We start from the raw sequence: 15,004 nt of genomic DNA, 5'->3' as shown, positions 1-15,004 counted from the left end.
AAAAACCAGAGTCCATATCAAAGCCAAATCAACTACGGCCGGCGTCCGTGAATAGGCACGCGAGTTCGTTCAGCAGCGTTCATGAAGCATTTTGGAAACTTTCGCTTGATTCTAACGATCTCCTTAACTTAAAACAAGAACAGGAAGATGCGGCAAACTGACGCGATGTTTTTGCGGTTATGCAAACCGGTTACGGCAATATTGCTTCATATTTCAACTGTTTTCAGTGGCAATGACGGAGAAGAAAGTTTACGAGCGACTCTCAGACACTATCGTTTTAGTAATATGCCCACTTTCCAGCATAATTGAAGACCAGGTGAAGGAGGGACAATCGGTGGGTTGAACTGTGTTGCTTTGCAAGATTTAACCGGCGTTACGAGCGTCAGTTCGCAGTTGATATTTGCATCGGCTGAGAAGTCCGCGACAGTCGGATGAAACGCGCAGGAGAATAAAGCAGCTTTACAAATGCCGTTCGCAGAGTGATGCTCACTAGTTAAGTTCGATTTTCTGATTTTTTCGGGGACACGAATCGCACACACGGCTGGACAAACTAGACAATTTTGCGAATTGTTTTTCAATTTGTTCGTACATATGTCATCATTTGTCCGCGGCTCCCATCGCGATTTGACGCTTCAAATGAATTTTCCGTTTACATGCGAACCTATTTACCAGTTCCATATTTTACCAAAAATGTACAGTTGGAGATACAGCAACATTAACTCTCTTTGTTTTCAACTTTTTTTTGAAATAAACGCGCGAGCGTTCAATCGATCTATGAAGAGGCATCGATCGATATATTGACACCGGAAGTGCAGCGTAGCGAGTTGTCAACAAGTTGTCACATTTCGAGGGGCCGGATTTGAAATTCAATGGCTTGCGTGCAGGCTCTCCCTCTGGGGGCTCGCTTCGCCAACGCACTCGCGCCTTCGGCACTCGCGGGATCGCGCTTTCGGCGCTCGAGGAGTTCAATAATAATATAGTCACGTTGCCCCCGAATAGAGAGCCTGCTCGCAGGCTATAAACTTACTTGTTAGCTTGACTTCATATAAATACCGGGACTTCGAACAAATGCCCCCGGCATTTATTAAATAAACGGCATGCAATACATGCTGAAGCGATGACGTTTCACAAGGGGTTAAAAATACATTTTCTTCGTAGATTTGCTCAATTGTACAACTGCAGTGATATTTTATTTTATATATATATATATATATATATATATATATATATATATATATATATATATATATTGATTTCCCTATGTTGTCTTAACAAAGATTACGTTATATTATAGCGTGACTTGCGACAAACGACATACGATACGCGGGAGCTAGCTTTTAAGCTGCGAGAAAGGTCAAACGGTCTCTCAGTCCAAGAACTAGAAATCTCTGTCTACTAAATCTAATAGATCCCATCACATAAAATTTAGTCTCTTTCGTTTATATACATTGTTGGGTCCCATTCTTACTGCACGGGAGTATTTTGCTTTTGCTACGCGGCGATTTCTTGTTATTAAGTTAAACTTGATTTCTGTTCGATTGGGCTAAACGGATCCGGTCGATCGGGTGCCTGCATTAAAGCGATGACGTCATCAGTTGCACGTCATCGCTTAAAAATAAGCAATTTTGACCCGGCTTTTATACAAGGCCGGCGTTTAATCGAAGTCCGGCATTTAATCGAGAAAATACGGTAATTAAAACCATGCGGCTGCTGAAATGTTATCCGCCAAACGTAAACCGGACGACCATTGCTAATTTCTTTTGCTTGTAGCTGAACCAAGAATCCTGGTGCACACTTTGGGAGAAGCACGAAAAAATGCGATCAACGGGAATAACGTTAACGGCGAGCGGAAAAAATTGCGAGGGTCTTCTGCAGGTGAAGTAGCGGGAAACCTTATTCATTCTCCCTGTCTATCAGAACAACCCACAACTCTCTCTTTTATATTTATTTATTTTTTAATTTTTTTTTATATATATATATTGATTGATTGATTAATTGATTGTTTTATTTTTTTTTTGCGCCACTCCAAAACTAATACCTGTACTATAAACCGACTGCCTGAAGCTATATCAGGCCCGCGGGATCAGGCTACGGCTTGTTTGGCGGACAAAATTTCACCAGGCCTGTAAAAAGAACAGTGGACGTCTATATCTATCACATATACCAAATCGATTATTTTAATTCTTTTCCGCTACGGTTACACCTTTCATGACGCCTAACTATAGTCAAAATAGGCCCCAGTGTACATTGTGGTCACGCGGACGCAGATGTTTACCTATAAGTGACCATTAAATATAATACTGGAAGGGGGTAAGTGGGCTTACTTGTCTGCAGGATTTATTCTAGGGCACAAGCATTGCACGACGTTCAGTTTTTGCCTAAAGATACAGGCCTCTTTCGTAACGCATGTAAGATTTACGCAAAAATTATTATAAATATCATTACTGAAATTCATTTCTCGGGTTTGTTTTCTGTATTAAGCGGCATTGGGGGCTCCTGGGACCGTTCAGGTTGCCGATGGGGTTGAGGGGGAGGGATTTGATTATGCCTGTTAAATATATTTCGCCTCTCTTTATCAGAACGTTTTTCCCCTGTTCCCCACACAAAATCCAAAATTTCTAATACGACCCCCCCCCCCCCCCCACCCAAACTCCTCCTTCAAAAGATGACAACTACTGCTTGTTTTGGTTCTTTCTTTACCCTCTTTTTTAAACTATGCTTTATGTCACTTCCGTCTTTCTTGTATCAGTTTTTTGGAAAAAAGTCAACACCCCTCTGGTTACTTCAATGGCCCGTCCCTACGTCACGTCAACTTGTGTTGGAAATATGATATCAATAAACTCTCTTGCGTGACGAGTATAATGAACAGGAGCCGAACACGAATTTGCCGTTTTGGTGGATATGATTTCTTGCCAAATGTCAGGAATGTCGTCTAAATTCAGATGTATTTGCGTGAAAAGTGTATTCTTATATCTAAAAACTGAGAAGTGGACAGAAACGCTTCAGTGGAAATGGAAACAACATAAGCGACAAGTCTCTTTCCTCACATAAATTAACGGCGGCACAGGCACAAGGTGAGCATGTCTTGTTTGTTGCTTTATTTTTTAATTAAAACCGTTCCTTTCCGTTAAAATTAAGATATTGTAGTTTTGTAGCGCAAAAGTAAACTCATTGAAACTGATAACGGAGATAGTATAAGACCAAATTTAATTCGTTTTAACAATTTAGTTCGACATTACCCGGTTGGCTGCAGAATGAAAATGGCGGAAACATGTCAAAAATGCCTGTATATTTTTCGTGCTGGCGCACTCATTTTTTACGGGCCAAACTAACGCTTCGGATATGATAAGATGGAAGAATAGGGCTTTCCAAAGAACCCATGTTTTACCGATAGAAACATATACCCTTGGAGTTCTAGCCCTCTGAAGTTAGGTCAAATTCGGTATGTAAATTAAATTGCGATCGGTAGAACTTGAGCGCATCGAAAATGTCACGAAATTGCTGTCAATTAATTAGTTTTCCTCTGCGTACAGACAGCATGGGCTCGAATTACAAACTTTCCTCGTTTTCTCAAAAAATAAAACTCGCTGGAAGTTTTACATAATATTTTCAAAAATAGTTCACCCAAAGGGTCTTTTTGACGTAATAAAAAAATTCGATTTTAACCGTCCTGTCCAGAAATTCTAAAAAATAGAGATTTGCCCCCTTAAGGACCATTATAATTCATTTTCCGTAGTTATTCCAGGTTTGGAAAACTAGACAAAGATTTCAGAATGAAACATTTCCAGGTTTTATAAGTAAAACAAAACATTGCTTCAAATGTCAGTCAGTATTTCTTAAAAATTTATGCAAGTCCTACCTACAATTTATAATAGGTAATTATTATCCAAACACGAAAAATTAGTGCAATAATTACCTCGGTCACCATAGACAGTCCAATTAAAAACCAGAAAACAGAGCAAAGGGCAATAAAGATCTCCTTGCGGTGACCACGCCTCAGATGATGTGGAAACAGGTCAACAATGGCTGTTACAAATCCCTCCACTCCAACAAACTAGAAAAAAATGTTACAAATGACAAGCACAATAATGAGAGCTTTAAGGTGGCTTACTGCAGTTTTTATGTGGCTCAAGAGCGTGTCCCTACAAGCTGGGATGGTCTCTGTTTGTGAAAGGAAAGCAGTATATGTAGCAGCTCATCTAAGTGAGAAGACTGATATTGCTACAAGTGCAGGTGAAGCTGAATCAGTTTTGACGTGCACTGAGTTTGAGCTATGGCTGGTGCTGCCGTTTTATATGCAGCAAGAGTTTGTTTCTTTGTTGCTTCCCTATAGATCCAATACTACTTGTTGGGTTGTCCTCCTCCAGTTCATACAGTTGCAGCAATTTTGTGGTCTGCATGCAGTAAAAGTGGTGTCTTATGAAAATAAGACTTACCTCACTGTCAAGTCCTAACAAGATCACCATAAAGAAAAACAATATGGACCACAGAGGAGCAATTGGCATCTCTGCTACTGCTGCAGGGTATGCAACAAATGCTAAACCAGGACCTGATAACATAAGAAAATATATCATCATATAATTGAAGGGCTCGGTGAAAAAAGGGTGTTAGTGATTTTGGGCTAAAATGAACATTGCCAAAACAACTGTTGACAATATTTGTAAACTCTAATCCTCTAAACTTCTACGCCTCTACCTTTGATAATTTAATTAAAACTCTTAAGAAGGGAGATGAGTGAATTTTCAGAAGAGCAGTGTGCAAAGAACTGCATACATGTACGATAGCCCGAGGCTAGTGGATTTTGCACCCCAGCTAGTGGATTTTATCCTTCACTTGCCCATCTGGCAAGTGAAAGTTTTCGGGGAAATTTTTTGAGGAAATGAATTATGCTTCAGGCTAGTATATCCTGGCGATGGCTTGCCCGAAACTGCAAGCTGGAAAATTGAATTTCTTTGCACCCTTGAAGAGATTCATTTACCATCACCTTTATCACATTGATGTAGAAAATCAAATGGCCTGAAACAAAGAAAGGGGAATGGGCTTTGCAAAAATGGAAGGCACTGGTGTGGCTGAATTTCTTTAGCCACCTTTTTTGGATCAGGACAGACTGTATAAGTATTTTGTTGTTTGAACGAATGCCAGGTGTATTGGATGTTTGCTACATGTTTTATACATACACCTTACCTGACTTTGCCACATCAGCCACTGGCACACCCTGTTTCTGTGCCATGAATCCCAGCACCGAAAAAATGACAAATCCTCCATAAAGACTAGTTCCACTATTTACACAGGCAAATATGATGCAATCCCTAAAACACAATAATTAACATAACATCATCTTGATGAAGGATGCTTTATTATGTTCATCAATAATAATTATCATTGCTAATTTTAGCAATATATGCAAATGAAACCAAAAGGAGAACCCAGAACCTGGTTTTGGTGTGGAGCCCACTGCAGGCCCCACCCCTGCAACACATGACCTGCAAATGACCCAGACCCTGGTTTTGGTGTGGAGCCCACTGCAGGCCCCACCCCTGCAACACATGACCTGCAAATGACTCAGACCCTGGTTTTGGTGTGGAGCCCACTGCAGGCCCCACCCCTGCAACACATGACCTGCAAATGACTCAGACCCTGGTTTTGGTGTGGAGCCCGCTGCAGGCCCCACCCCTGCAACACATGACCTGCAAATGACCCAGACCCTGGTTTTGGTGTGGAGCCCGCTGCAGGCCCCACCCCTGCAACACATGACCTGCAAATGACTCAGAACCTGGTTTTGGTGTGGAGCCCGCTGCAGGCCCCACCCCTGCAACACATGACCTGCAAATGACTCAGACCCTGGTTTTGGTGTGGAGCCCGCTGCAGGCCCCACCCCTGCAACACATGACCTGCAAATGACTCAAACCCTGGTTTTGGTGTGGAGCCCGCTGCAGGCCCCACCCCTGCAACACATGACCTGCAAATGACTCAGACCCTGGTTTTGGTGTGGAGCCCGCTGCAGGCCCCACCCCTGCAACACATGACCTGCAAATGACGCAGACCCTGGTTTTGGTGTGGAGCCTGCTGCAGGCCCCACCCCTGCAACACATGACCTGCAAATGACTCAGACCCTGGTTTTGGTGTGGAGCCCGCTGCAGGCCCCACCCCTGCAACACATGACCTGCAAATGACTCAGACCCTGGTTTTGGTGTGGAGCCTACTGCAGGCCCCACCCCTGCAACACATGACCTGCAAATGACTCAGACCCTGGTTTTGGTGTGGAGCCCGCTGCAGGCCCCACCCCTGCAACACATGACCTGCAAATGACCCAGACCCTGGTTTTGGTGTGGAGCCCGCTGCAGGCCCCACCCCTGCAACACATGACCTGCAAATGACTCAGACCCTGGTTTTGGTGTGGAGCCCGCTGCAGGCCCCACCCCTGCAACACATGACCTGCAAATGACTCAGACCCTGGTTTTGGTGTGGAGCCCGCTGCAGGCCCCACCCTTGCAACACATGACCTGCAAATGACTCAGACCCTGGTTTTGGTGTGGAGCCCGCTGCAGGCCCCACCCCTGCAACACATGACCTGCAAATGACTCAGAACCTGGTTTTGGTGTGGAGCCCGCTGCAGGCCCCACCCCTGCAACACATGACCTGCAAATGACTCAGACCCTGGTTTTGGTGTGGAGCCCGCTGCAGGCCCCACCCCTGCAACACATGACCTGCAAATGACGCAGACCCTGGTTTTGGTGTGGAGCCTGCTGCAGGCCCCACCCCTGCAACACATGACCTGCAAATGACTCAGACCCTGGTTTTGGTGTGGAGCCCGCTGCAGGCCCCACCCCTGCAACACATGACCTGCAAATGACTCAGACCCTGGTTTTGGTGTGGAGCCTACTGCAGGCCCCACCCCTGCAACACATGACCTGCAAATGACTCAGACCCTGGTTTTGGTGTGGAGCCCGCTGCAGGCCCCACCCCTGCAACACATGACCTGCAAATGACCCAGACCCTGGTTTTGGTGTGGAGCCCGCTGCAGGCCCCACCCCTGCAACACATGACCTGCAAATGACTCAGACTCTGGTTTTGGTGTGGAGCCCGCTGCAGGCCCCACCCCTGCAACACATGACCTGCAAATGACTCAGACCCTGGTTTTGGTGTGGAGCCCGCTGCAGGCCCTACCCCTGCAACACATGACCTGCAAATGACTCAGAACCTGGTTTTGGTGTGGAGCCCGCTGCAGGCCCCACCCCTGCAACACATGACCTGCAAATGACTCAGACCCTGGTTTTGGTGTGGAGCCCGCTGCAGGCCCCACCCCTGCAACACATGACCTGCAAATGACTCAGACCCTGGTTTTGGTGTGGAGCCCGCTGCAGGCCCCACCCCTGCAACACATGACCTGCAAATGACTCAGACCCTGGTTTTGGTGTGGAGCCCGCTGCAGGCCCCACCCCTGCAACACATGACCTGCAAATGACCCAGACCCTGGTTTTGGTGTGGAGCCCGCTGCAGGCCCCACCCCTGCAACATATGACCTGCAAATGACTCAGAACCTGGTTTTGGTGTGGAGCCCGCTGCAGGCCCCACCCCCTGCAACATATGACCTGCAAATGACTCAGAACCTGGTTTTGGTGTGGAGCCCGCTGCAGGCCCCACCCCTGCAACACACGACCTGCAAATGACCCAGACCCTGGTTTTGGTGTGGAGCCCGCTGCAGGCCCCACCCCTGCAACATATGACCTGCAAATGACTCAGAACCTGGTTTTGGTGTGGAGCCCGCTGCAGGCCCCACCCCTGCAACACATGACCTGCAAATGACCCAGAACCTGGTTTTGGTGTGGAGCCCGCTGCAGGCCCCACCCCTGCAACACATGACCTGCAAATGACTCAGAACCTGGTTTTGTCACCTGGGTTCTTGGGATCTGAGTTTTCAAGACACAGGAAGGTCTGAGTTTTTGAGACTCAGTGGCCTGGGGTCTGACTTTCTGGGAGATCATTGTGACATAAAGCATCAACATGAGGTGTTTTTCATTTCCGTTCCCTTGCCATTATGCCATTATGTTGCTTGTCTGAACCAGGCATAACAGTAGTTTGAACATGTTTCCTGATACCACATTTTTTGCTTAAATATCTTTCCTGTCCTTTCCTGATATGTCCTTAACCACATTTTTTGCTTAAATAAAAATGATTTAAGGTGCTTGAGTGCTTAGTGTGTATAGTCTTGTAAGTCTTGTTATTGGCACCTGATGAGCTGTGCACAAGACTTATTTTTCATTGCCACTGGTTTATCATTTGACAGTTCAATTCAACAGAGCACATGGATGAAACAAATAATTATGTAGACTGAGTTCAACAGAGTACAGGCTCTTCTCAGTAAGGTATGTATTTGCACATATACATGTAAACTCACCTGTAGCAGTTTGTTTTAAACTTGTTGTAGCTTCCTAGTGCAATAAGAGTACCAAGACCAATGGAATAGGAAAAAAACACTTGTGTTCCAGCATCCAGCCAAACCTACATTTACAGTGAATACTAATAAGACACCATTTTCCCTCTCTCCAAATCAAACATCAAAGTTGTTTCAATTCTTCCCAGAATAGGCAGGTGTAATAATTTGAACACTCTTTAATGTTTTACAAGGAAAGGAAAGGGGACTGTGCAATCTTGTTCTTAAATTTAAAAAGTAAAACAAAGAAAATCTTAACTGTGAAGGTGAGATGGATATATCTGATCTAAATTAAAACAGATTTTTAAGATTATTAATTTCTCTGTTTGCTGTGTGCAAAATGTTTACAAAATAATGTTATTCTCGCAATCCCTGTCAGTACAACAGTTGCTTGTCACTTATCCACAAAGGGGCATTCAAAAACAAGCTTCACTTAAATTACTTACAAGAGAGATAAATATAGTGCATCATGTTTCCTATTAGGTAACATATACCTATACCTACCTATACGTCTATGTATACATATACATCTTGATTCATTCATTTTAAACAGATTTATGTGCAATGAGATTAATGTTCAGGGATGTAGCTAAGATTTCCAACAAATGTTCTTGATCACAGGCTGAAAATTTGGGTAATATTAAAAGAAAGATCTAACCAGACACAGTATTTTAGCCGGAAAAATCAAGTCCTCAGGTGGTTATTTTTTCTGCCTTAGACTGTCTATTTTTTACATCCCTGATGTTGCTGTAAAAAAAAACCCTAAATAATAAATCAGAAGACTTATTTGCCGTAAAGAAACGCTTCTTAATAAAATGCCAAAGTCCACTGTTACCTGACCATCAGCTAAACGGGTAACATTTGGATTAAGATAAAACTTGATGCCCTCGCTTGCTCCAGGAAGTGTCACAGCACGAAACATGATTACTGTCAGCAACACATATGGAAAAGTGGCTGTAAAATATACCACCTAGGAAGAAATAATACAAAAACATGTTTATTAGTCAACTGAATGTTCAAAATGGCAGGGAGGTAACTCAGGAAAACCTCACACACATAAACTCCCAAAATACTTCGGATTTGGCTTGGAAGTCTCCTGGTGCATTACAGAGACCAATTGGCATTACCAAGAGATAAGTCAAATGCTATTTTTTATTGGTCAACCATGTCCATCTCAACTTGCCAATTTCCACTTGCCAAATCCAGGGTTGTGAAGACCTTTACACCTAACAAAGAAGCAAGAGTTTCATCTCTGCACAGGAGAGGATTTGCTGTTTGGTGATAATATTGTTTGGTGTAGCCCATAGATGGGTGGATGGTTACACTATGCCAATATTTCTTCCAAAGGTACATGTATGTTTTTCGTCTGGTGCATTGGTACATGCAGTATTTATTCAGTGCCTCATGATACCTGTCCTTTCCAGGTCATCAGGGCCCAATGACAAGTCTATGAAGATAACCAGCTAAGCTGGTCAGGTCCATGAACTTGAACTTCCATGACATCCAGGTCAAGCTGGGTTGACAGTACCAGTTCTGTCTGTTGTTCTGGGCTTCTTAGTTGTAAATGCTTGGTTTCAGACCAGTTCTTTCCAGCTGACTATAGCAGGGCTTGAAAAAAACTTGACTTCCAGCTAGCCCAAGGAGCAGGTAACTCTCGAATTTTGCTTGCCCGGGCACTTTTTCCCCTTGCCCAGATTCTCATGCTTTGTTTCAAAATCGTTGTTTCAAAATCTCTTTGTTTCAAAAACCTTGTTTTAGAAGTTAAGTTCATAGATGGTTTGCCAAGGCCCTCGCCCGTCGGGCAAGTGAGCATGAATAGTCACTTGCCCGGCAGGAAAACCTACTTGTCCTGGACAACTGGACTGGTGTTTTGTCGAGCCCTGTATAGATACTAGCAACAGACATGTTCTGACTGGTAGAGGGTCGTAAGAGTAGGTGACAGGTTGGCAATTAGAATTGAGATCATGTTTTCATTAGCCAGCAAAATTGTTTTCTCTAATTAACTTACTAATGGAGAAATAGTCATAAAATAAATTTGCTTTTCCTTGCTGTTCTTGTATTGTACTGATGTCTTCAAGGCCAAATGGCACAATTCAAAACATTTATATCCATTTGTGAAGCCAAAATATTCAATGCATGCATGTTAACATGGGCACCTACATCAATACAGACAGTTTTTTCTCATACTGCATGTAGTATCACAAAAATGTCTTAGAGTCTTATACAAAGGACTTTTTCTGCCCAACCTGGAGGCAGCATTCAGAGACCTGTTTGGAACTAGCCTGTTAGGACTCTTTCCGCAGGGGCACCTTACTGCCCCAAGCCTGCATAGCAGGCGCCGTATATTTCAATTAGCCTGCGTGGCCGCTATATTTCAATCTGTTCAAGCCATCGGCACGCAAGAATATCAGTAGTGAATGTGTCTCGGGAAGATCAACATACAAGCAAAAAACGTGAGGTAAGCGGGACGCAAACTTGTCAAGGGAATGTTTGGGCGATGCGGCTAGCGAGGCAGCAGAAGGACAAGTCGCTTAAAAAATTAAAAGCAGGGAACTAACTCTCTGGAGAAGTCCAGACGTTCGAAAGCAAAAACACGTTGGTTCGCCTCTAGAAAATCGCGGAAAACACAATCCATTGACGGAAGTAACTTTTCGTGGACACTGTTGAGCAAAAAAAATAGAGCATGGAGGATGCGATGGTGGAAAAGTTGAATGTCGACGATTTAGACACGTCTAGGGGCTACGGTCGGTAACGCCGCCATTACATCATTTCCTTCGAAAAGGCGTTGTGATGCTTGTCTCTGTTTGCATTTCAAAGAATAGTTTTGACCTCAGCTCTGCAAATTGTTCAAAACTTCCTGCAGGCAGGACTCAAAAAGCTCTCCGTAGACATGCACGTGCTCCAGTGTTTACATACATGAATCAAATTTGCGATGACAGACAGAATACAACTCTCACATTTCCGATGACAGACAGATTTCTTCCGCAGAGCGACTAAAGCAATCCCTCAAGGCTTTCAGAGCCAATCGAAATTTACAGGTTATTCCCCGGCGGCCATTCTAGCCAATGGGATAATTTTCGTTCTATCAGAGAACGAAAAAAAAACGTATTTTGGGGGGTTTCCGGGCAGGCCTCTTCTCGATTTTTCCTTGCGCGGCCTTCTCGCGATCGCGCACTCTTTTAACACGCTAAAAACTACACAGATGCCTGCTACGCAGTCTATACTGCCCCTGGGTCTCCAGGGATGTGCAAGCCTGTGTATACAGGTGCAAAGCATGCAATTACTGTTAAAATCATAATTGTTTTTTAATTGCTTCAAGCACATTTAAGTCCACTGAATGAAGCGTTAACGCACTAGCCACATGTGCATGACAAACCATGATTATCAACTAATGTTAGAATAACTTACTCTGCCAGTAGATTTAACACCTTTCCAAACACAAAGATAACAGATGATCCAGCCAAGTAAAAGGCATAGTGCAAGGTCCCAGTTAACTGTTCCTGGTTCATCTAGACCATCACTTATACGTAGAACTCGGCGCCTGAACAATTTGCAAAATAAAGGTTATCAAAAAAACTCAAATAGACACTAAATTCAAGTGCTGAAAGGATTAGATATAGCTGCTTCTAGTTTAGTATGTTTGTTGCTGGCTAGTGTAGAGGGGTCACATAACATGCAGCACGAAGACAAACACATGTAATAATTCTCATTATCAATTAATTCCACTCTGTCAGTAACTGGTAGTAACACACAAAATTAGTACAAACATACAACTTCTGTTGTCCTCCTATTCCATCTTACTGACCTAAACCACTTATTGAACCACTGACTTCGGAAAATGAATTGATAAAACCAGAATATATATAGAATACTTCATGGAAAGTGCGCAAGTACGGTATTGATGCATAAGTTTGTGAAGTATCAGAAATTCAACAAGTGAGATTTCTGATGGTTTTGTCGCTGTTTTGTTGTTTTTTCAACCTGAAATTGAAACCCTTCTTATAAGTGCTGACAGCACTTCTTGGAAACACTTGCCATCAAAACATTTATTCGTATTTCCTTGGAGAGACAAATTTCATCACCAAAAGCAGCAAATTATTCCCTGGGGAAATCATCAATCATCAATCATTTTTCCTTTTGTCACTCTTCTTTGCAGAGGAGGGGACTGACCCACAGGCTCTGGTCCCAGGAAATGACAGGAAATGACAGCCAAAAGTTCCCCTTTTTAATCTCTATAACCTCTGGGAAATTTCCTTGTTAAAAAAGAAAATTAACAACTATTGACATACTCCAAATATTCCTGGCTGGCAGAAACTTTTGGAAGAGCTGACAGAGTGCCATTGATTGTATTATTCAATGTTTCCATTACAGAGCTATTTTGTCCACTTCCTGAAGAACTTGGGCCAGCTCCAGTAAGATCAACACACTGTGGTGTATTCCAGGGATTGTCACAGTGAGACCATGGCAGCTTGGAAGTAAATGATGCAAACATGTAGAACAAAGCCCAGCCAAGAATCACTATGTAGTAGATGTTAAGAAATTGTACTATGACAACACTTGCGTATCCAATACCTGTCAAAAACAACCACATAAACTCACTGTGAATAATCTTTGAATAACTGGTTACCACTGTGGAAAGGTGCTTAACTTAAACTGAGGTCACATCTTCAAGGTTATCAAAGATTGATTCCTAACTTTCTGGTATAGGTGGGCATTACGTTTTTGGACAAGAAAGTGCTCTACCACTTTAGGATTTTCGTTTCTCTATATTTTTTTCCCGCTTTTCCTTTTTCTTCTTTTCTTATCTTTTTGCTGCAGTTGTTGCCTTCCACTAGGCTTGTTGCACTGTGCAGTTGTATCGAAAGCGTGTTGAAAGGTTGAGAAGCGTCTATCAGAAATTGTAAAAATATTGCTGTATTGGATATTTGAAATCAAGCATCAGCCCATCCTTACTACCAAGATAAAAAAATTAAAGGAAGGGTAGATCACGAAAAGCGCTTGGCCTGCGGCTTTGAGGGTTTAAAAACTTACAGTACCTTGAAACAACGGACAAATTTTCCATGCTGTGATTCCTCCCTGTCCTTGAAACTGTCCCAGAGAAACCTCCAAGATTAGAATAGGAACTCCAGCGAGCACCAAACAGATGAAATATGGGATCAGAAAACATCCTGCAGTTTAGATCAAAAGTAATTTAATTTAACACATTTCTTAAGCTCAAGAGTACGTGTGAAGGATCGAGTGACCTTTGATCCAATTATAAAGCTTAATTATATTAAGCCAGCTGGCCGCTTAATTTAGTTATGTAGGGATTGACACAGTCAATACACATGACCATACATGATGTAATGTATATGAAATAATTCATATATGAACTGCGGATGTATATGAGAGTGATAAATGATCGTCGCAGTGAGTTTCCAATTTAAGCAATTGGAATAAAGAAGCCTGAAAAAAAAATTCAGGGCTTCAACGTTGGAGCCCTTAATTTTTTTTATTTTCAGGCTTCACTGCGACGATCATTTATCACTCTCACATGACCATACATCTTACACACTTCACACACAAGTTGATTTCAGTGCTTGAAAATGACAGTCGTGGGCAAACCGGCGTGTGCAAATATTTACCAAAACAAAAGCGAAAGAGCTAGGCCATCCACGGCCATCATGTTCCCTGATACTTAAACCAGGCTTACACACAGTAACCTTTGCCGGAAGATCTACTTGAAGAACAATAGAGGCATTGTTCCTTTTCAAATTCGCTGCTTTCTTCCAATTCGATAGCCATCAGAGCCATGCAGGTCAATTTTCCGAAATTTTCAGAGTCATACATGGTTGCTTTCCCAGCACCGACTGTACAATGGATATGCGTGGGTTTAACATATTGTGCAGTCATGCATACAAGGCCAACTGTTACTGTAAGCTCATCAAGCAAAAACTTTAAAAGCTTACCTCCCCCATTCTTGAAGCACAAATACGGGAAACGCCATATGTTTCCAAGACCAACAGAAAATCCAATCAATGCAAGGATGAAATCGAGCTTTCCAACCCATGTTTCCCGCACGATTTCGGAGGAAGCCATTGCCCATATAACGCGTAGATGTGGCTCGGAGCTGTTTGTACCTTGTGTACCTTGTACCTTGTGTCTGTTTGTACCTTGTGAAAATCTGAACTCAATAGAAGACTACACGTGAAGGTGTAATTTTACTCAACTTGATGCCTGCCGCTTCATATTTATTCACAGAAATTAATAATCGTTAAGTTAATCATTAATCATTGCGAAAACCAGGGCCTGCCCAAAGACGAGAGAAAGATGGGGAGAATGGGGCGGGGCAGTGGCGGGAATGGCGGGAAAATACGTACGTGCGGTCGTCGCGATCGTTGTCGCCATGAGGACCTCGTGACACTGTCACGGGGATTTTACTGCTTTTCGGTAAAAAGTACTAACATTGGCGAATAGGTCTTCTCGTATATGACATGTACCCAGTACGTCAAGATGGAGATATAAAGTAAATTCTGTAACTATGCAAGGACCACTCTGACAAACAGGAGCAAATTGTAGCCGGATCTTGGT

The 15,004-nt window shown here is 43.1% G+C and overlaps 1 protein-coding gene across 2 annotated transcripts in view; it reads right to left on the bottom strand.

Moving 5' to 3' along the window:
* The window catches only part of LOC144653065 (sodium- and chloride-dependent GABA transporter 2-like), a 29,759-nt gene extending 15,041 nt beyond the window's left edge, over nucleotides 1–14,718 (bottom strand). For both annotated transcript variants that reach the window (XR_013570661.1, XM_078512978.1), the window contains exons 1-10: nucleotides 14,587–14,718; nucleotides 14,383–14,553; nucleotides 13,471–13,602; nucleotides 12,724–13,006; nucleotides 11,843–11,975; nucleotides 9,270–9,404; nucleotides 8,399–8,502; nucleotides 5,185–5,309; nucleotides 4,437–4,549; nucleotides 3,917–4,054 (exon numbers count right to left, since the gene is read on the bottom strand). Coding sequence is in view for 1 of the 2 variants with exons in the window: in XM_078512978.1 (XP_078369104.1) it covers nucleotides 3,917–4,054; nucleotides 4,437–4,549; nucleotides 5,185–5,309; nucleotides 8,399–8,502; nucleotides 9,270–9,404; nucleotides 11,843–11,975; nucleotides 12,724–13,006; nucleotides 13,471–13,602; nucleotides 14,383–14,512 (1,293 nt within the window). In the remaining variant the exon portion in view is untranslated. The remainder of the gene's footprint in view (nucleotides 1–3,916; nucleotides 4,055–4,436; nucleotides 4,550–5,184; nucleotides 5,310–8,398; nucleotides 8,503–9,269; nucleotides 9,405–11,842; nucleotides 11,976–12,723; nucleotides 13,007–13,470; nucleotides 13,603–14,382; nucleotides 14,554–14,586) is intronic.
* Between the last annotated feature and the right edge of the window lie 286 nt (nucleotides 14,719–15,004).

The sequence above is a fragment of the Oculina patagonica genome, chromosome 5 (assembly GCF_052425735.1).
Source record: "Oculina patagonica isolate OP01 chromosome 5, crgOcupat, whole genome shotgun sequence".
Lineage (NCBI taxonomy): Eukaryota > Metazoa > Cnidaria > Anthozoa > Scleractinia > Oculinidae > Oculina > Oculina patagonica.
Note: the sequence above shows the minus strand (reverse complement) of the source record. Positions and strands in the feature narration are given on the sequence as shown.